The 20242-nt window shown below is 37.7% G+C and overlaps 2 protein-coding genes across 2 annotated transcripts; one reads left to right on the top strand and one right to left on the bottom strand.

Annotated features, from left to right (window-relative positions):
* Positions 1 to 640: 640 nt before the first annotated feature.
* LOC141587055 (protein SCO1 homolog 1, mitochondrial-like) lies at positions 641 to 4646 on the top strand. Its single transcript, XM_074408474.1, has 6 exons — positions 641 to 1004; positions 1823 to 1913; positions 2872 to 3084; positions 3593 to 3682; positions 4028 to 4160; positions 4341 to 4646. Exons 1-6 carry the CDS (start codon positions 714 to 716, stop codon positions 4450 to 4452), a joined length of 930 nt encoding a protein of 309 aa, XP_074264575.1. The 5' UTR covers positions 641 to 713; the 3' UTR covers positions 4453 to 4646.
* A 1582-nt stretch (positions 4647 to 6228) lies between these two features.
* Positions 6229 to 20161, bottom strand: LOC141587054 (AMP deaminase-like). Its single transcript, XM_074408473.1, has 20 exons — positions 19604 to 20161; positions 17636 to 17811; positions 17113 to 17317; positions 14555 to 14733; positions 14391 to 14442; positions 14128 to 14255; positions 13855 to 14034; positions 13581 to 13648; positions 13299 to 13441; positions 12773 to 12834; positions 11561 to 11674; positions 10242 to 10382; positions 9262 to 9414; positions 8797 to 8850; positions 8125 to 8235; positions 7850 to 8023; positions 7692 to 7772; positions 6826 to 6924; positions 6596 to 6718; positions 6229 to 6515 (listed from the first exon to the last, which is right to left on the bottom strand). The coding sequence occupies exons 1-19, from the start codon at positions 19971 to 19973 to the stop codon at positions 6650 to 6652; spliced, it is 2559 nt and encodes an 852-aa protein (XP_074264574.1). The 5' UTR covers positions 19974 to 20161; the 3' UTR covers positions 6229 to 6515; positions 6596 to 6649.
* Between the last annotated feature and the right edge of the window lie 81 nt (positions 20162 to 20242).

The following is a 20242-nucleotide window of genomic DNA, read 5'->3' as shown; positions in this document are numbered from 1 at the left end:
TGCTTTCTTTTCTCAGGTTGAATATGTTCGTCTATGCGGGTTGAGCTCCTAGCCCGCGTCTCTAGTCACGAAAGAGTGAGGATATTTCGAGTAAGTAAACTTCTAATTCATATGGATAACGCTTCTTACGTAAAGTTGACACAAGAAGAACAACTAATGAGCAATAACCTACGTCCGATTATTCAATATTGCAAAGAGCTTATTAAGAAAGAAGATTGGTCAGTTCATATCGATCATGTTTATAGGGAATCAAATCAAGCTAGCGACTGGTTTGTAAATCAAGGTGCGTGTCCATGGTATTTGGGAACGTGTCCGACGCGTGTCCTTGATATTTCGAAATCATTTGGGGTGAATGGTGTTCTTTACACGAGAAATGAGCAGCCGAAAGAGATTGATTAGAATATGAGTTTGGCTGGGAAATGAAAACGAGTTCTAATCAAGGGCAGGTTTTACTTTCACTTATTTAAATGTATATCAAATACTTTTACAAAAATAAAATCAAACGTTTATAACTAAAAAATATATATTTTATTAAATTTAAATAACGTGTCCCGTGTCCTAAATTTCATGGGATGCCGTGTCACGTGTCCGTGTCCGTGGTCCGTTTTGGTACTACCTAGTTTGCGGTCAAAGTGGAAAGGGAGAAAAAAGTGTTGATTGTGTTAAACCCTTGGAAAGACAGGAGGGGGTTTGCGGTCAAAATCAGAACAACAATGTCAGGCAGCAGCGCCATAACCAAAAGCAACCAACTCCACCGTTATCTCCGCCATCTCAACCTCCTACACCACCGTTCTTACTTGACTTCTCCATTATCGCCATTGCCACACCTCTCCAAATCCTCTTCTCTCTCTCCTATCAACAGTTACTATAGGGAACTCAATTCCTTCAGATTAAGCCACAGGTACCTTTCCACTTCTGCACCATCTCCTTCTTCCGGCGATGGCGAAAAATCTCAGGGATCACAACAATCTGGTGCCGATGCTGGAAAATCCATTCGTGGATCGGTAATTTCCACTTTCTCGTTCGCTTTTTCCATCATTCTTGTGTCTTATTTGGTTACTCTTGTTGAAGCGATTTGTAATTGTCATGTGTGTAGTTTCTCAAGTTTTAAAATTGAAGCCATGATTTTGATCATTTGCCTGATTTCTCGAATCTTAAGCTATCCGTTTAAAATATAGTCCCTCCAATCCAATCCATTGACTTAATGACTTGTATTGTACTTCACGTTTGCCTTTGGCAGAATGTTGTACCGAAAGCGGAAAATGCCGCGTCTTTAGCACAAAGTTACTAAATTAACCCGCAACCTCCTAAAATGCGGGGAGAGGGGACGGAGGAGACTGAGGATTGGGTGAGCAGATAGTGGGGGTAAAATTGTCACATTTGCAATGAAAACTTACTAAAGATACTATCACAGTATCATATCGAATTGGAGGGGCTGGAAGTGTAATAAAGTACCCCTAAATTTGGAGGTGCTTGAGAATTGTCTCTGTTTCTGAGTTTGGTACTGAGTTTGAGGTTGTTTCGTCCAATTGCTTCATGTTTTTATGCTCAATGTCAAATTTCAGACCTTTGTGAAAAAGTTCTTGTGTTTTTTATCGAGATCGCAGGACAAATTATGTCTAATGATTCTTAGATATTTGATTAATTTAGAAATATGAAAAGATATATTGCGGTGCATTAGAGCTGGTCTAATGGACACTTACAACATGCTTTGTTTCTTGAGTTGCGATCTTTGTCTTTAATCTGGAATGAAGATAGTTAATTGATATCAATTTAGGTGGTCTCTGATTAGTGACCTGGTTGTTTTATTGGTGCGTGGCAGCCTGTTTCATGGGTGAGCCTCCTTTTGTTGCTTGTTACTGGAGCAGGGATTGTCTTCTACTACGACCAAGAAAAGAAGCGCCATATTGAAGGTAGATTACTATGGTGAGTCAGTTGTTTTTTTGGTCTTATTGATTAGTGATTAGGTAAACTTGAGATGTTAACATACTAAGTTCAGAATATAGGAGTTGGGTGGACAGAAAGTGGAAACTATAGGCAATGAATAACTGGCTTCTAGTAAGAATTAATTGTCTTAAATATATCAATATGGTAAGGTCTCTTAGATAGTGGTACGGAAAGTTTATATCACATGGTGTTGTTGCTGTTATGGTAGTGGTGGAACGGTATTTTCTCTAGACTAGGTCGCGGTCTATCGATTATGCTCATTCGAAGCTTTATACAACATATATGCAATAAATTGTTAATTCAGGGGTTTCCCTGTTATAGTTCTAGAACTACAAATTTATATTGAAAATGAAAATGTAGTGGTGGAAGGGTATTTTCTCTTATAAATTATGTCCTTGAAAATGAATATTGTATCAACCTACCGCTTTATCTTTAGCAAGCAGTGTAGAACTTCTTAGACTTCCAAAAATAACGTCTTTCAGTTGAGAATGGTTGCTGTCTTTGGAAACTACATGTGTTCGGGGTCAATAGGTTGATGCAATACTCGTTTTCACTCCTTTTGCTTGTATAGTTTCCCTGTTATAGTTCTAGAGATTTTCATCATAAAGAGTGACATTGAATCTATGGGTAAAATTAAAAGGTGACCTATATTGATTTTGGCAGCTAAAATATTGTTTACTTGTTTTACTGAGTTGCTGTCTCTTATAACATTCAATACGGAATGCATATTTTATAGTTATTCCTTTACATATTTACTAGCGACTTTCCTTTTTAGTGTTCTCTCGTCCCCAACCAAAAGGGATTAAAGCATTGAGTTGTACAAGCCATCTCTATAGCTGGGTGTATCCCTTTACTGTGGTTATCTTGGGTACATGGTCTCACATATTCAAGCTCTTGAGCCTGTGTGAATTTCTAATCTTGCAGAAATAGACACTGCCTCAAATACGGTACGACAGGGACCCTCTGTTGGACAAGCAGCTATTGGAGGGCCATTCAAGCTCATTAATCATGAAGGGAAAACTGTAACTGATGAAGACTTTTTGGGTAAATGGACTGTGATGTATTTTGGCTTTACTCATTGTCCTGATATCTGCCCTGATGAACTCCTGAAACTTGCTGTTGCAGTTGATAAAATAAGTAAGTATTTTTTGCTTTGTGTAATATTGGTGTAACTAGTATCTGACAATCTTTTAGACATTAGCGATGCCTGAGGACCCCAGGTCCTATGAGGCGTATCTGCAAAACGTTGGCAAAAAGAATGATTGACTCCTCAATTGTCTGTTTTGTGCCTACATATACACTTCCTATTAGCAATATTAAGAACTAATGGGAGATTGGGAGGGCACAGGTGTAAATGGGATGGCATCAATATTTCACTAACGTTTTAACTTTTAACAGTATAGGTTTCTTTTCTTGATAGTTTTTTTAGCTAATCTTTGTTTTCTATTTTTATTTGGGGTGTGGGGATGGAATGATTGACTCCTCAACTCTCTTGGGGTTTCATCAAGCAAATTACTGATGGCTTGCAGTTATATATTCATTCATCTGAATCTTGAATGTTGCTGGACACGTTAGCCATAAATTGCTGTATCGTATTTTTTTTATTGGGACATATTTTAATGTGCTGATAAATTATTGTTTGCAGAAGAAAAATCAGGAATTGAAATCGTACCAGTTTTTATATCGGTGGATCCTGAAAGAGATACCGTTGAGCAAGTTAGTGAGTATGTCAAAGGTACCAACTAAAAAAACACCGTCTTTCCTCTGAATCACAACTTACTGAGACCTGTTTAGAATGGGATGATTGGGAAAATGGAGCTGCCATAATAAGAATTTTGAAATGCACATAATTTTGAGACGATCTGTTTTAAAGGCAAATCATTATGACTTGGGTGGCTATTTTTTTGAGTAGCAAGTCATGTAGATTCAGTGATTTTGATTAGTGTTCCTTCGTTAAACACGAGTACCTATTATCTTGTCAAAACCAACACCCCAAACTAGACATCATATACAATCAGCGATGCATGGATGTAACTCATTTCCACTTCTCAGATTCCTAACACTTTTGGATACATTACAGAGTTCCATCCGAAGCTGATTGGATTAACTGGTGATCCAGAGGAGATCCGAAAAGTTGCTCGCGCATACAGAGTGTATTATATGAAGACAGCAGAGGAAGGCTCTGATTATCTCGTTGACCACTCTATCGTCATGTAAGTATTGTCACTAACTGAAAAATCTGATTGAATTAATTACACTTCTGAAAGTTTCAGTTTGCCTGTATTGCATTTTGAGTTTGAATCTAAGACCGTCTTGTAGTTTATAATGCGGTGAATTGCGTGGTGCACTTGGAAATACAATCTAGTGGCTAATTTTCATCTCATATTGTGCAGGTACTTGATGAGTCCTAAAATGGATTTTGTTAAGTTCTATGGAAAAAATAATGATATTGATGAGCTTACCAATGGTATAATCAAAGAAGTGAAGCAGTACAAGAAGAAGTAGGTACAAGTCTTGTATTTTTCAGTATCTTAGCATGGAGAAACTGTGCGGCATTTGTTATTTGGAATACAACTTTGTTCTGGTTTTGAGGGAGTACATTTATTAGTATTGTATGATACTTCAAATTCAACTTTGGAGATGATTTTTGTAGGTTTCGCTCGGCATAAATTTTCATTTAGAAATAATCCCATGTTCAGCTATGTTACTCGCATAGTCGCATGTCTTTGAAACAAACGAACAGCTGCAGAAGGTAAGAAATAAATAAATCTGTCACTCCTGGTGTTACTTTTACTGAAATGCATCTCCTATAAAAGAGGTCCACAAGTCATGTACCTCACAATTCGAAAGAAGATGGATGGGCATGGGCTTTTAGACGGTTTTAAGTTCTAATGCCTTTTGTGTTGTCATTGATTGTATTGCCTTTGGAACTCTTCTCCCACTGAATTCAGCGCAATTCGTCGATGCTAGACAACCTCCATATCCGGAAAGATTTGTGGTAATCTCACTATAACTTGGACTTTGGAAGCATTGTTGTTAAACTCTCGATCCGGATCGTAGGATCTTACGATTCTACGATCCAAAAAGTGGTGACCGATCCCGATCCTAGGTAGGATCTTAATTTTGTAGAATCTTACGATTCAACTTGTGTCAATTTTTTTTAAAGTAGAATCTTAACCCGATCCTACGATCCTACGATTATACGACCCGATTCTACATTCTTAACATTTCAATTTTTATCGTTACTAAAATTTTATATATGACTTTTAAGATAGAAATCTACTATAAACGAGAATAGTTAGTAGGCACATGCTAAGATAATAGCGTTTTGAGATTTAAGTACGAGATTTTAACATATTTTGATAACACAATTATGTATTTTAGTTAATATGTAGGATCTTACGATTCTACGATTCGATCCTACCGATTCGATCCTAGGAAGCTCATCGATCCAAAGTAGGATCTCGATCCTAACAACATTGTTTGGAAGCACTTCCTTCACCATTTGGGCACCAACCTTGTAACCATTTCTGACAACGATCCCTCATTTCAAAACATATTTGGGGATTTATACAGTATAGACACAATTCCTCAATACACGTACTCGTCTACACGTTTACCAGATTAACAATAAAGAAATTATATTTCAATTGAAGACAACAAAATTATATAATAGTAGTTCTACAGTTGAGTACATTAACACCCTATCTTAAGACTCAATGTTGCCAGGCATCAGGAGGCTGCATAACTAATTACAGCTCATAAATTGCAAAAAAACTCCTTGGAAAACATTTTACATTTGAGAGAGCGGGGCTAATAACCTAATAACACTTATGACTAATGAAAAATGCATATAGTACATTAGTAATTTAGGAGCCTCACATACGAGACCGACTGGTATAAAACTTAGGTCCTCTTCTTTTGGAATGAAACCATCTGAATTGAATGAATTTGTTTGAAGAACAAAAATAAACGGAACTAGAATGAACTACAGCGAACTGAAATCAAGTTCAAAATAACAAAGCCTTGTTGAACAAAATTACTCATTTAGGTAGTTCGTTAACCTTCCTATTAATCATTCCTACATCCTCTTTACGAAATAGGGTGATGGATGAAAAGAGTAAATCATTGCGTATACAAGCCTATGCAGTCATGACTCCTAATATTCCCATCAGATACCTTCGCGACCAATACAAATCTAACCATATTGTAACGCAAGTCAATATGGGTACATGTAATTTGGATCTACGGATCATGATTGGGGCCTTGTAAGTTGTAATACACAAAACCAGATAAACTATATACTCTCTGTAGCATACAGGGGCAAAACTTGAGGAAGAACAATCGCCTTGCTTCCTCCAAATAATAGAAAATTATACAAGCTGTTCTCAAACTGTAGACATTATTACAACTCTAATCCTGAGTTTATTGGGCATATTGCCGTATGCTATAACATTTCAAGACATAATTTCATTTCTCCAAACCCCTCCGATGAGGTTTTGGAGCCAATCTCGTGTACACAATTGCGGTGGCGTTTGAAAACAGGTGAGGTATGAAACTTCTATCATCTGTGAGAATCCACATCAGTATCTAAACAATTCTGGGACATAAAACAAACAGTCTAGAAATCCTATCAAGATGGCCATACCCAATTAAGCAGCTCAAGTATTTAGTGAATCGAGAAATATCTGTACTTCAGGCATCACTTGTCAACTTCTTCAGGGATATTAGCCTTTCCCAGATACACTTGCTGCATCTCCTCCCTCCATATCTGCAAAGGAAAAAAAAAAAAAAAAAAGTAAAGTTAGGTACATTTTCTCTTATTGGAAAAGAAGGGGGGGTGTCCCCTTATTGAGCATCTGTGAAGCAATAACATACCATTTGACGGAACTCTACTCGTATGTGAGGTACATTTGTCTTGTGAATGTCGTTCCCTTCTGGTCCTCTTATGTAGTACTGTTGTCCAATCCAATGAGTCTATTGACAAAAAAGAATGTCGCACCAAGTTACAAAATGAAATCAGTATAAAGAGCACCCTTAAAATGGGCATCGCTTATATGTAATGGTTGAATCATGTGAAACCAGTCCAAATTCTTATGTACTCCTCATTTAGTTATAGGGTTAATGAGTTGGTCCAACATGTATCACATCTCATAATTATTAGCCTTAAACATTGCCGAACAAAAGCAGCGTGGCTCAAACGCAAGCCGCAAGGGTTAACTCCTATCCATTACTTATACTAGTTTTGATTTAATGCATTTCACGTAATAAATGTGTACTGGAATTCATGTTCTAAAACTAAGACACGTTACAGGAACATATTAAGGAATCATGTGGCTGATCAATGAGCTTAAATTTCCTAGGAAATTCCAATTCATAAGAATTGAGTTCCCCCATCCAATTCGGATGAATTTGGCAAAAGTGTTAGGTCACCAATGTAGGAAGTAAATTCCATAGGAATTTCCAATGACGGGAGTAGGTAAGCCACTTTCTACAATCTGTAGGCATTGGAAATTCCTGGGAAGTTTCAATTCCAACATTTTCCAAAAAAATATGGCAACCAAACAACCCGCTTTTTTGGAAATCATGGAATTTTCCACTTCCTGTGTTTTTCAAGCGGCGACCAAATCCTCCCTACTCATCCGGAGACACCTAATCAAATCACTAACGTGGGCAAGAGATGCAAGACCCGACCCATGATCAGAAACTCTCTACGTACACAACTACTGCTATACGAGAAATACCTTTAAAGCATGAGAAAATCCAGATTGAAGGACAGAATTACGGGCAATCTCACACAAATCACATGAACTTAGCTTCCACACCTACCACGGAAAAACATTTTAGATCACAAATTCACGACAACATTCTCATCAAGTATACCAAACAGGGAGACACTCACGGAGGCAGCTATGCTGTATTCTTCCACTAACGGCTCCTTGGTTAAATGAATCTGTAATGGGTCATCTGTAGATAGGGATACATTTAGACCACGCAAAAAGAAGACAGGAAAAGGGTTGCGATGATAGTCCAAAAATAAAGAGTTGTTGCTAAGAGGAGACATTGCCAGCCCAATCTGAATAGAGAAGAGAAGACTATGTTAAGTACTTGTCCAGTCATGACGTTAAGATAAATCAAGTACACAACCAGTCGAAATTGAGATTCCTTCAGGAATACCTGCGCTAAATAATAGAGATACTGAAGTACAGGAGATTTCCTCAAATTAATTCCATGAGCAATATTATGGGATGTGAGGAAAGCTGCTGCAAGATGATCAACGTCGCCAGCCTGAAAATTCAATAGAAAAGATTAATACCTATTTCAAACAACAAGACTTCAATAAGACAGCCCAAACAATGATCAGCCACTGCTAGGGTTTCGGTGAGCTCATAAACGAGACTAAGCTTTTGGATTTGAAATAACAAAGTATTCCTGTTACAATATTTCCCTTTTGTTCATCCATGAAACATCTACTCATCTGATAATGTCATGCACCATAGGATGAGAGTTCCAGAAGCGTATTTGCATTCATGTCATGTGTATTGTACATGCACATATGAACTCAGAAACATTGCATGTTAATCTACATAAAGGTGTGAGGTAGTTTTAATAATCAACAAGCAAAAAACTAAACAAATTCGGAATATAAAACCCTCTCAGTCTCTTCTTTGAAAATTAGCCGTCTATTACAATAATAAACATTTCCTTATCGTCTGGCCAATTCAAACAGAGACCTTAGTAACTAATGTGGACAGTGAAAGGGGATATATCCTAAGTTTTATCGTCTAAAATAGACATATTCTTGATGCATAAAATCAAATATACAGGAATGGTAGTTTCGTTACGTACCTCTCCACAATGCGGTCTGAATTTTATCGTTGTCATACCCTTGGACTCACGCAGCTGCCAGATAAAATACCCAAAAATTTATGTTATGTCGCTACAAAGAGTAGCTGTTCACACCCAACGAGGTCATAAGAACTGTCCACAGCAGGAGACCGTATCAATGCTGCCGCCGAAAACGACAATGTAAACGTACAAGGCAGGGTAAAGGAGGTTGGATGTATGCAGCTTTACCCTTGTGTTAACAATAGAAACTAGTTGTTCAGGATGCCACACAATAAAATTGTCACATAAAACATCATCTGACATTGTATACATGACTGATGATTGGTCAAGAATTTCATGTTACACATCACAAAATAATTATGTGTACATAATATCTCGCTTAGTTGTTAGACGGTAAGACTGATTTTTAATGTTGCCATAATAAATATACAAAAGGAGAACTAGAGAAAAGAGCCCACACAATACCTTATTTAGTGTATAGAGATTTGCATAACAGTAGTACACATAGTACGAATACGCTGGATTGAAGATATTGGTCCACTGGTCTGGAGTAGGCATATGCTTTGTGGGGCGTCTTTCGGGTTTGCTTTCATCGTCCACCAGATCTAGTCCAACCACCTTGAGAGCCATAACCAAATTATTACACACAATTATAACATTAGAGTGATAGGAAGAATGACATCCACTAGAAATTGAAGCACTTGCTCAAGTGATAAACTTGTAGTACCCTACGTTACTGAGGAGCACAAATGGAGTGCTTAAAAGATCAGTACTACCCTTTCCAATACAATGACTTCTGATAGATATGACCATTTCGAATAGTGTAGGACAGTAGTCTTAGAATAGCTGACCTCCCAAAAAGTCTCTCATGGTGTGCAACTGTGCACAAGTGAGACCAGTGTGCGCCCGAGGAAATGGACATGTGTTGTCTATTTGGACAATATGCATCGGGTTTGGATCCCAAGAGTTGTAAACTTAACCTATATGGGAGAGTTTACCCATAATAGTAAAGAAAATATTGTCTTTTTTATGTGTACTTACTTATAAATGGAGTAAATTTTTTTTTACCATTTATGGCAAACTCTATTAACTACAAAATATTAACTACAAATCACGTTGTCATGAGGCAACAACTTAGCCACGCGAACTTCCACCACGCCGCTAAGTTGTTACAAGTGTTACAACACCACTCTCTGGTGACTAAATACCAACTATGTTTTAAGCAAGCATTGTATTCTAAGGAAGTTTGCAAGGAACCAAGTAGCTGATCTAGGGAAATGACAATGCGCCACGTCAACATGTTAATTGTAAACTGAGAACCACTACAATAAAATAGAAATTTAAAGTTCACTGGTCAACAACTGAACAAGGTTTGCCCTCAGGTAGACATTTTTATTTGGGTACAGTTCTGCATTACAGGGGTGTGAATGAATGAATATGAATACCTGCTTCAGGAATAGGTGCAAATGAGGATGTGAATCTGGATCGACAGTAACCTCGAACAAAGGAAGGAATATGTTGTCAAGCAGGTTTTGAAATGATGTCACTATCCCCATTTCCTTGTATATGTTATATAGTCTTGGAATCTGGAAAAGGAAGAGTTAGAGAAGACTACATTGTAGGAAGCACATTAGATTTTTTTCAAACAATAAACTTGACTCTAGACAGGCAATAGACAATGAAACTCAAAAGCTTGAGCAACAGCAACAACAACAACATTGGCCCATTATCTCAAAGGCTCCTACCTATAGTGAGATAGGGGAGTCAAATGTGTGCAACTTTAACACAGATGTTTCTGGATAATACAACAACAACAACAACATCAGAGCCTTAATCCCAAAATGATTTGGGGTCGGCTGACATGAATCATCTTTTAGAACCATCCATGGTTGAATGCACACCTCAAAAATGCGGGAAGAAAAAAAAAAGGATATTCTACATGGTACCCCTTAATTTTTTGACTTTCTACGTGGTATCCCTACACTTTTTAAAACATACATGGTACCCCTAATTGTTGTCATTATCACTAAGTGTACTCAGTTTTAGGCGTTAAGTTTTATTACTTGGACGCGTAAACAAGCTTGTCATTTATCATCCCATGACATAAGGACTCTATTAGGCTCAACATCCATCTTTGGACGTGATAATTTGGCATGGAATCAATAAATTTTCCGTCAAAAATTTTTTAGCCCATATATATCAATAAATATTAGGATCGAGATGGATATTGAGCCTAATCGAGTTCATATGTCGTGGGATAATAAATGACAAGCTTGGTTACGCGTACAAGTCATCACTTAACGCCTAAAACTGAGTTTAATTGACGGAATATAAAGTTTAGGGGTGCACTTGGTGATAATGACAACAATTAGGGGTACCATGTATGTTTTAAAAAGTGTAGGGATACCACGTAGAAAGTCAAAAAGTTGAGGGGTACCATGTAGAATATCCCAAAAAAAAAAGTGAAAAACAAAAGGGGAGTGAAACATAATACGAAAGCCAAGTAAACTTATAGGTTTTAAAACCGAAGTCCAGATTTCTTTTATAAAAACTTAGAATTTAAATCGAGAATAAAAGATTAAAACGATTTTAAAAACCGAAATAAAACTTCAGGGTCCGGAATACCTTAAAAGTGAACCAAGTATTAATATATAAGAAAGTTGTTTCTGGATAATATATGATAAAAATTACACATCACATTGACCAACTTAGCTTCATTGGAATGGAAATTACACAGCATGGTACAGAAATGCCATTCACATACCTGAATCAACCAAACAACATTCTCACTGTACAAATCATTGTTAACAATCCAACTGGCCAGTTGGTCCCACTCACTTTGCTTTCTACCATATATAGATATTCTGTACTCGGCCATCTGTATAAAAGAGCAGAATCATGCACTGATGAAGTCATTACAATTCAACGAGATACGATACGATTTAAATGACATTATCAAGTACATGTTCATTTCACAGAAATACAATGACTCAAACCGAAGAAATGTTAGGAATGATTGTGTGGACCCTCAATGAGGCTTACTGGTTAGAATGCTAATGATTGGAAGGAAACCCATTCTTTAACAGCATTTTTTGAACAATTTACTCCTTTCCAGGTTAAAACTAGAATATCTCTTAAGTCAATGTAAAGGATATCCAACTGCAACAAAGAATGGATTGCTAATAGATCACGCATCTCACGAGTCACAACTCACAGGTACAACAAGAATCAGAAACCTTCAGAAAGAAGAATTGACACTAGAGGGCTAGCCAGGCGTGTTCCATATCCAGAGCAAAGTTCAGACAACCAAAGGGGGCATCTGGACTCTAAAACTTATAATTAAATGGCAGTTATAATTAGACCTAATAAACCTGACCTGACGCGGTAAGAACAACCTGAGGTAGACCCAAACCTAGAAGTATGTGATCTGAACAACCGGGATAAAAAATGACTAGTCTTAAATAAAACTATAAAGGCCACCAAAAAAAAATGACCCGATTCACCTGAACCATAATAGCTGACCCAAAAATGACCTGAACCATGTTTGACCTGAGAATAGTGCACCCATGAAGCCTTGATGAGCCGGACCCGCATAAGACCCAACTAGAACTTGACCTAAATTACCCGTTTGACACATCACCTATCGCACCCAAGCCATACAAGACATCTATTGTCCACATGCAAGAGAATGATGCCTGTCAGGACAAGTTTTGCCTATCAGGCTATCGGCTAGCTAATAATCCCTCCCTTTGAATCCAACTGCCATGGTCCCAATTTTTTGTGCAAGAGATTTTGAGTTAATGGGGGACTTGGATATGAACAGAGTAGTAGCAGGAAATTTCACATTCATACTGCAAGGGGAAAGCAGGAGATTTTCAGACCCAAGGGAAGCTGGCATCGCCAAAAGGCACTCAATGAATGCCAAAAACAGAAAGGGCCAACATAAATCGCAAGGTTCTGTAGGCAATATAATAACCTGATATTTGCTCGCCTCGAGGTCAGAGAAAACTTGCTTTGTCAGTTCTCCAAGAAATCGTCCTGTAACAGGGAATAGGAAAAACCACAACTTAATATAGAAAATGCTATCCTTGCATTAGGTAAACGAATAGCAAATTGGGGCCTCAAATCAACAACCCGTGTAGGCATTCATCAGAGCGAATCTACACATAAGAATATACTACAATTAAAAATAACAGAATTTGTTAAAGAAAATATATCAAATTGCCGGAGAAGATACTAAACCTAGGAAGAATACAACAAGTTGCAAAATGTTTGTCCTACACTTAATCATAAGCATAATATCCCATGCTCACATATTCATATCTAACGCGTACCAAAAAAAAACATATTATATTCGTATCTAACACGCTCATATTATATCACACGCTAATAATTCAGCAACAAGACGTGCATTCTATCATTAAACAATCCAATTCAAAACCAGTTCTCAGAATTGGTTGGTGACCGAATTTAAATTATGTTACACGTGCATTTGTACAAACCTTGGATGAGATTATCCTGTTTGAGGAAAATTTCCCGGAGCCTACTTTGACCACAAGGATTGTACTTGAGGTTAAATTTATCAAAACGATGGAAAGTGCTCTTGTCAGCATGAACATCTAATAGATCAACGTTTAGATCATATCTGTGCGGCCAGATGAAAAGAAGGATTAATCATATATCTCAAGTCCCTCAAAAGTTCACATAGAAGTATAACAGACAGGCAAACAGAGCACATCCTATTAGTATAGTCTTAAGGGAATGCCATAAAAAATCTTTCTTACCCAGTGAGATCCAGGCTCTCAAAAACTTCTTTTAAAGTTAAATAGGTCCCATCACGAAATATAACAACCTGAAACAGGTACGGAGTTATTAATAAAATATATAGATCACGGGATAGATTTACAGATAAAATAAAGAAGATATGTCCAGTGAGCAAGTTCTCCAAGCTTGCTGCTAAGAGAATCACATACAACATGAACCATATTGACATAAGACAATTCCTTATGGGGAAATATGAGCTATAGCAAAAATAGCGTAAGATAAAATAAATTTCACCTCATCAGGCTCCTTCCTCAGCTTTGACTTAATAAACCTCAAAAGATGCTTCTGGTTCATGCATGCTGAATGGTGAACGTGGGTATCAACTTTTCTGACATTGTAAAAGTCACGATGAGGTGCACTCTTTTGCGCAAGGAACTCCCTATCCGCATTAAGCATCAAATGAAGATTGAATTTCTGGGTAAATGTCCAAATAAAGAAAATCAAGAACAATTTATGTAGAATATATATATGTTAGCTGTCAAGTGTTAGCAATGAGAAAGCCGTTACTTGTTCCAGTAAATTTAGCCGATGGTGGCATAAGGTCCGAATGTTTCCAGCAGCAATAACCCGAAGAATGTGATGCAAATCAGTGAAAAAGGTTGTTGCATCAGCAACAGGGAACAGCTTCTCTTTAGCTAGACATGGAAAAAAACACACACAGGACAAACAAAGCAGAAATAAGAATACAAAGAATCGGCACCGGAGGGTTTTATAAATTATAAATAAAGATGGAAGAACAACATTGACCAAAGCATGTTAAAAATACTTACAGCTTTTACTATCATAAACTTGAACTACTCCATCCTCCATTCGAAAAATGTGCTGCAAAAATAAAACAGAGTATAAGAAGATTGCCCAAAACAATCACAACGTTAGATCTGTACTTCTCCACCGTATATCAAAACAAACAATGAAGGAAAAATCGAATACTTACATCAGTCTTCTTCTCGGGAGTATACTGGAAGGGGTTTAGGTTAGGTTTAGGCGTACTGGGATCAGATATAATTTCTCTTTCCCATGGAGCGATTCCTTCTCTGAACACATAACTCTCTCTCAATTCAAGGCATTCTTGGAGAACCAAATAAGATTCAACTTCATCAGGTGCAGGGGTCTCTGGGAGAGAGATACAACAACAACAACAACAACAACATCAGAGCCTTAATCCCAAAATAATTTGGGGTCGGCTGACATGAATCATCCTTTAGAACCGTCAATGGGTGAACGCACACCTCCTCAAAATGCGAATAGTAAAGGGAAAAATGAAAAACAAAAGGGAGAGCGAAATGGAATACAAAGTCAAGGTAAACTTACAGGTTTTAAAATCGAATTCCGGTTTTCTTTTATAAAAACTTAAAATTTAAATCGAGAATAAAAATTAAAACGATTTTGAAAATCGAAATAGAATTAAGGATCCGGAATGAACCAGGTCAAAACTATAAGAAAGTGGTTGTTGAAAAAGTGTGTAATAAAGGAGAGAAAAATAAATAAATTAATTTCTTTAAATTAAATGAATAAAAAAACACTAAATCTGTCAAAAACATCAAATACTAAAAATCCACATGTATCCTTTCCTCCATTGTGCCCTCTCCGTCACCATACTCTCCTCAAGCCCCGAACTCTCATATCGTGCTCTATCACTCTCAACCATGTCTGTCTCGGTCTTTCCTCGCCTCTAAGGACCTTTTTCTGTTCTCCAAGTCTCCGGCCTCCTAATCGGGTGCGTCCATAGGTCTCCTTCTCACATGGCCAAACCATCTTAATCGGTTTTCCATCATCTTGTCCTCTATTGGCGCCACTTTTACCTTTTCCCTAATCACCTCATTCCTTAACCGATCTTTCCTTGTATGTCCGCACATCCACCTCAACATGCGCATCTCCGCCACACTCATCTTTTGAATGTGACAATGTTTCACGCCCAACACTCGGAGCCGTAAAGTAGGGCGAGCCTAATTGCCGTGCGATAAAATTTTCCCTTTAATCTTTGGGGCATATCTTTATCGCATAGAAACCCTGAAGCACTCTTCCATTTCAACCATCCCTTTAATTTCGTGAGCCACATCTCCGTCTAACTCCCCATCTTTTTGAATAATAGATCCTAGATATCTGAAGAAATCCGAACCCTCAACAACATTCCCATCGAAAATAATACTCCCCGCCTCTGTCGATCTCAACCCCGCCACCTTAGTGAACTGACACCTCAAATACTCAGTCTTACTCCTGCTCAACCTAAACCCACGAGTCTCTAAGGTCTGCCTCCACACTTCCAACTTTCTCTCCACCCCCTCTTTTGTCTCATCAATCAACACAATATCATCAGCAAACATCATACACCAAGGGATGTCGTCCTGAATATCCCTTGTCAACTCATCCATAACTATAGCAAAGAGAAAAGGACTAAGTGCGGAACCTTGATGCACCCCGATGGTAATAGGAAATTCTTCCGTTCTCTCTGGGAGAGAGATACAACAGCACGAAAAACAAATGAAAAGAAATGACCAATACATAGATCATAAAGCTCAAAAAAACTGATTTCCTCGCAAGAATACAATAAATAACCTATAGATTGACGATGAATCACTGCACATTGCTTGAAGTCTTGAACCATGTTTATAAGTAGGTCTGTTGGCCCAAGGTCTGACATAAAATATTATAGTTCTCACAAGTCACAACACACTTCAAACCCCACTTTATGTTCTTTACGCTTATCAAGCCTTTCATCAACCTACTTTTAAAGAACTGCCACTTCGCGTGGTGGGTATATTAGGGAACCATCATCTCAAGTGGTGTGTTTTGTGCAGTGTAGTCCGACAAAACTATGCAACATATACAGTGCGGCCTTCTAATATATCATAGAAAATCTCATACACAGGTCCATTGATTCCAATTTAAGTTGGACGTCGGGGTCAAATATCAACGGCAAACGGTTTTTAAGCTTTATAAAAAATGCTGGAGTGGCTTATTTTAGATCAAACAATGAGAATTGAGAAGTCTCGAACGCGTAACCTGACAATTCAATCATAAGATAAAGCTACATAAAACTCAACCACAGTAGGTGCACGTATAGAGAGTATTTTTTTTTCTCTCTTTTTTCTCGAAACAAAACCGCCATGCAAGCGGCAACCTTATTCCTAATTAAACTATAGAAATACTAATCCTATATGGATTTAGAGTTTACAAGACATTATGCTAATATTATAATTTTTGAGCATTATTTTATTTTGTTCGCATTTTGAGGTGTGCGTTCACCCATGCACGGTTCTAAAGGATGATTCATGTCAGCCGACCCCAAATCATTTTGGGATTAAGGCTTTGATGATGTTGTTATTGTATTTATATTAAAAAAAGGTCAGGAAAACGCCTCCAACAAAAAATCCAAACATTCAGGAAAAAATCAAAACGGTAAACCACGACCCAGCTACAAAACTGTGTCTGACAGAACAATACGCAGACAAATACAGGCTCCAGTGAATATTAAGAGAGAAAAGTAGGTACCACTTGGTGAGATTTTTAATCGGACAAATGTTTCCTGTTCTGGCTCCTTTCTCAGTATGTCAGCAGCTATAGGATCAGGCTGAACCCCATGCAGATCACCAGATACACTGTGAGAGCGAATCATGCTTGTAGTAGCTATAGGAATTTGATCTCCATTGTTGCTATCCCCAGGTAAATCCTGATATTGGCTTTTTGTTTCAGATCCCTGCCCAATAAAATTCCAAGTCAGTAAAATAATCACCTCAATTGAACTCATTCATCCCTTTCTTTTGCCTTTGTTTCAAATTGTCATTCTGAGGGCCTTAAGGTGAAGAATATTGCAAAGTAACTTATACAGCTTTTTCTACCCGAGCAAAAGCACGGCACAAAAGAGAGAGAGGAGGGGGGGGGTTATAATAACTAGTAAGAGCTATGAGATTCACCAGGCTTTAGTATGAGAAAGAAACTACGTTACTTTTTTTTTTTTTTTGACAAATCACTAAATAAGAAACTACAGTTTTCTATGAATACACCTCCGACTTACAGTATTTCCGTTAGAAAGGAGATACGCGGGATCCAATTTAGAGTTATCCGTGAAATCATCATCATCATCTGATCCTTCAACACTTTCAAATGCACTTGCACCAGGGGACTTTGGAGATGTAGGCCTAATTAGGTGAGTAGATCTACTAGCTGAACTAGCCAGGCTTGTAGCTTTCCCTAGACCAGAGTAATCAAATCAATGAAAACATAAATTAGAAAATGCAGGTTTCAAAGGAGTAAATGACTTCATGATCCATCACCTGATAGTGTCATTACTGTCATATACAAACATGGGTTGTCAACTCAGGTACATTACACTCAACCAGTGTTTAGACAGTTGATCATACAAAAAAAAAATAAAAGTGGTCCAGTGTTGGTTTTCCTTCTGATGGCTTCTCTACTTTTCAGGTGATTAGCTTAAGCAAGTATCAACTAGATGCCGCAACAATCAAAATCATACAAGTTGCAGAAGATATATTGATATATATTTATCTTATACGTGATTAAAATTATATCAATGAAGGTCGACATTACTTTCTATCCTAACGACTGGTCAGCATCAGATTTTGGGCTGGGCAGAGAAAATAATTAGCTTACAATTTTAATTCCTGAATCTTTGGGGGGTTTATTTCTTCTACAATATCAAAGTTGTACTTAATTGTGTGAACTACTACCCAAAATTGTTCCAACACACCCTTCAATTTAGGCTCTTTTTGTCAACCACCACCAAAATCATTGTTCCCATAAAGTAAGTTAAAGATGATTAACCTGCCGGAATCCTGATTTTGGGGTTTTCTTGCTGAACATTAACACGATAATTTTACAACTTTATTTTTATTCGGTTATCCTCTAAATACGCATTTTCCCCCGATTTGCTTTCCCTTTCTTTGTTTCTCTAAATTGGTTTTATTCTCCAATTTTGTTTTTCTCTTCTTTGTAAACCAGGGGTTAAAAATATAGGGAATGATTAAACTGGACTTAAAATGAGGTTAATGATATTGACAAAGTAACAAAATACTCCCTCCCAGTCACTATAATGTTCCCTCTTTCCCGAAATGGATTCTCAACTAATGTTCCCCTTTCTATTTTTAGAAACTTTTACTCTTATTTTATTCATTCCTCTCTCCTATCACCAAACCCCACACAACTCTTTTACTCCTATTTTATTACTTTCCTTTATGTTTTGGCCCCACAATTTTTTATTTAATTACTAATAATATCCCTCTCTCCTATCACCAACCCCACACAACTCTTTTACTCCTATTTTAATACTTTTCCTTAAGTATTGTGCCCATATCAAATGGGAACAATATAGTGACTGGGAGGGAGTATGAAATTTTGATTGGGCTCCCTCCTTTCCACTCAATTATAAATGTATTTCATATAGGGTATTTCCACTCAAATGTATAAACTTCCTTATTTGGTACTTCCTCCGTCCCGGTCAATTGTTGTCCTTTGGTTTTGGCATAAAGACCAAGGAAAGAGGAAGGGGCCAATTACTAGGTGACAAGTGGAACAAATTTATTGTGAATGACCAAATTGTTCATCAAGTTCATTCTTATTAAAATAGAAAGGACAACAAATGATTGAGACAACTAATATGGAAAAGGATAACAAATGACCGGGACAGAGGGAGTACATTTTATGCCTTGAAGTTAAACTTCTTAACTCTGACAAATGCACACTTCTCCTTCATTTATCTCTCTTCAACTAATTTTAGTTTCCGTTCTCCAATTTTTATAATAATAGCGAAAATACAGGGTATTTCTAAGGAACTAGTCCCTGTACTAAGGTCAAAGCTATTACTTGGTAGAAGACAGGAGTGATATTTAAACATTTGCAATTTGGGAGACAGAGGGAGTATACACTAAAAAATGATAAAGTAATAATGATGATGATGATTCGCCAGTATAGTTGACCATTCACTAAAGTAAACCATAGAATTGAGCAGCAGAAAGTTGAATGATACCTTCAGATAAGGTGCGAAGCCTGGGCAATCCAACCGGAATACCATCAACAGGAAGAACACCATTCCGTTTATCATCACCGTCAACCTCGCCGCCACCTCCAACAGTCGTGACATCCGACATAGACGCCGAACCACGGCGATAAGGTCCCACGCTTTTCTTCCTTCGGCGCCGGAAATGACGAGGCACAACATCATCCTCATCCGCTGCGGCTGCGGCTGCGTCTTCTTCACGGCGGCGTTCATTCTCGAGGGACTTAGCGAAGTCAAGGAGCTGCGATAGGGTTTTGCGGTGCATGTAATACGCCGACACGGCGACGAAGGAGGCGCCAACTAGCGCCGCCATGGCTAAGTGTAGTGAGTAATTGTCCATTTTTAATTGGATTGTTAAGGGTTGAGGTTTCTCTCTCTAAAACCCTATTGGAGGTGAAAGAGAAGGAGGAGTTTGGATATTTATAAGGGAAGACACCTCATCACTACTCTCTACTTTCTCTCTCTATCCACTATATTCGCTACGTCTCTCTCTAACTCGATATATGCTGTGAGCTGAGTGAGCCTGTCAGCCTCTGATGTGTGATTGTTGCGTTATCAACAATTAAACGGACTTCCTTAAAACGGATATGTCCGTCCTCGAAATAAAAT

This window comes from Silene latifolia, chromosome 6, assembly GCF_048544455.1.
Source record: "Silene latifolia isolate original U9 population chromosome 6, ASM4854445v1, whole genome shotgun sequence".
Lineage (NCBI taxonomy): Eukaryota > Viridiplantae > Streptophyta > Magnoliopsida > Caryophyllales > Caryophyllaceae > Silene > Silene latifolia.
Note: the sequence above shows the minus strand (reverse complement) of the source record. Positions and strands in the feature narration are given on the sequence as shown.

Coding starts and splice junctions, on each gene's coding strand:
- LOC141587055 (XM_074408474.1), top strand. CDS start 714: ATGTCAGGCAGCAGCGCCATAACCAAAAGCAACCAACTCCACCGTTAT. Junction 1,005..1,822: donor GAAAATCCATTCGTGGATCG/GTAATTTCCACT, acceptor GGTGCGTGGCAG/CCTGTTTCATGGGTGAGCCT. Junction 4,161..4,340: donor GTTGACCACTCTATCGTCAT/GTAAGTATTGTC, acceptor CATATTGTGCAG/GTACTTGATGAGTCCTAAAA.
- LOC141587054 (XM_074408473.1), bottom strand. CDS start 19,973: ATGGACAATTACTCACTACACTTAGCCATGGCGGCGCTAGTTGGCGCC. Junction 14,256..14,390: donor AGTTTATGATAGTAAAAGCT/GTAAGTATTTTT, acceptor TTCCATGTCTAG/CTAAAGAGAAGCTGTTCCCT. Junction 7,773..7,849: donor AATACAGCATAGCTGCCTCC/GTGAGTGTCTCC, acceptor TTTCCGTGGTAG/GTGTGGAAGCTAAGTTCATG.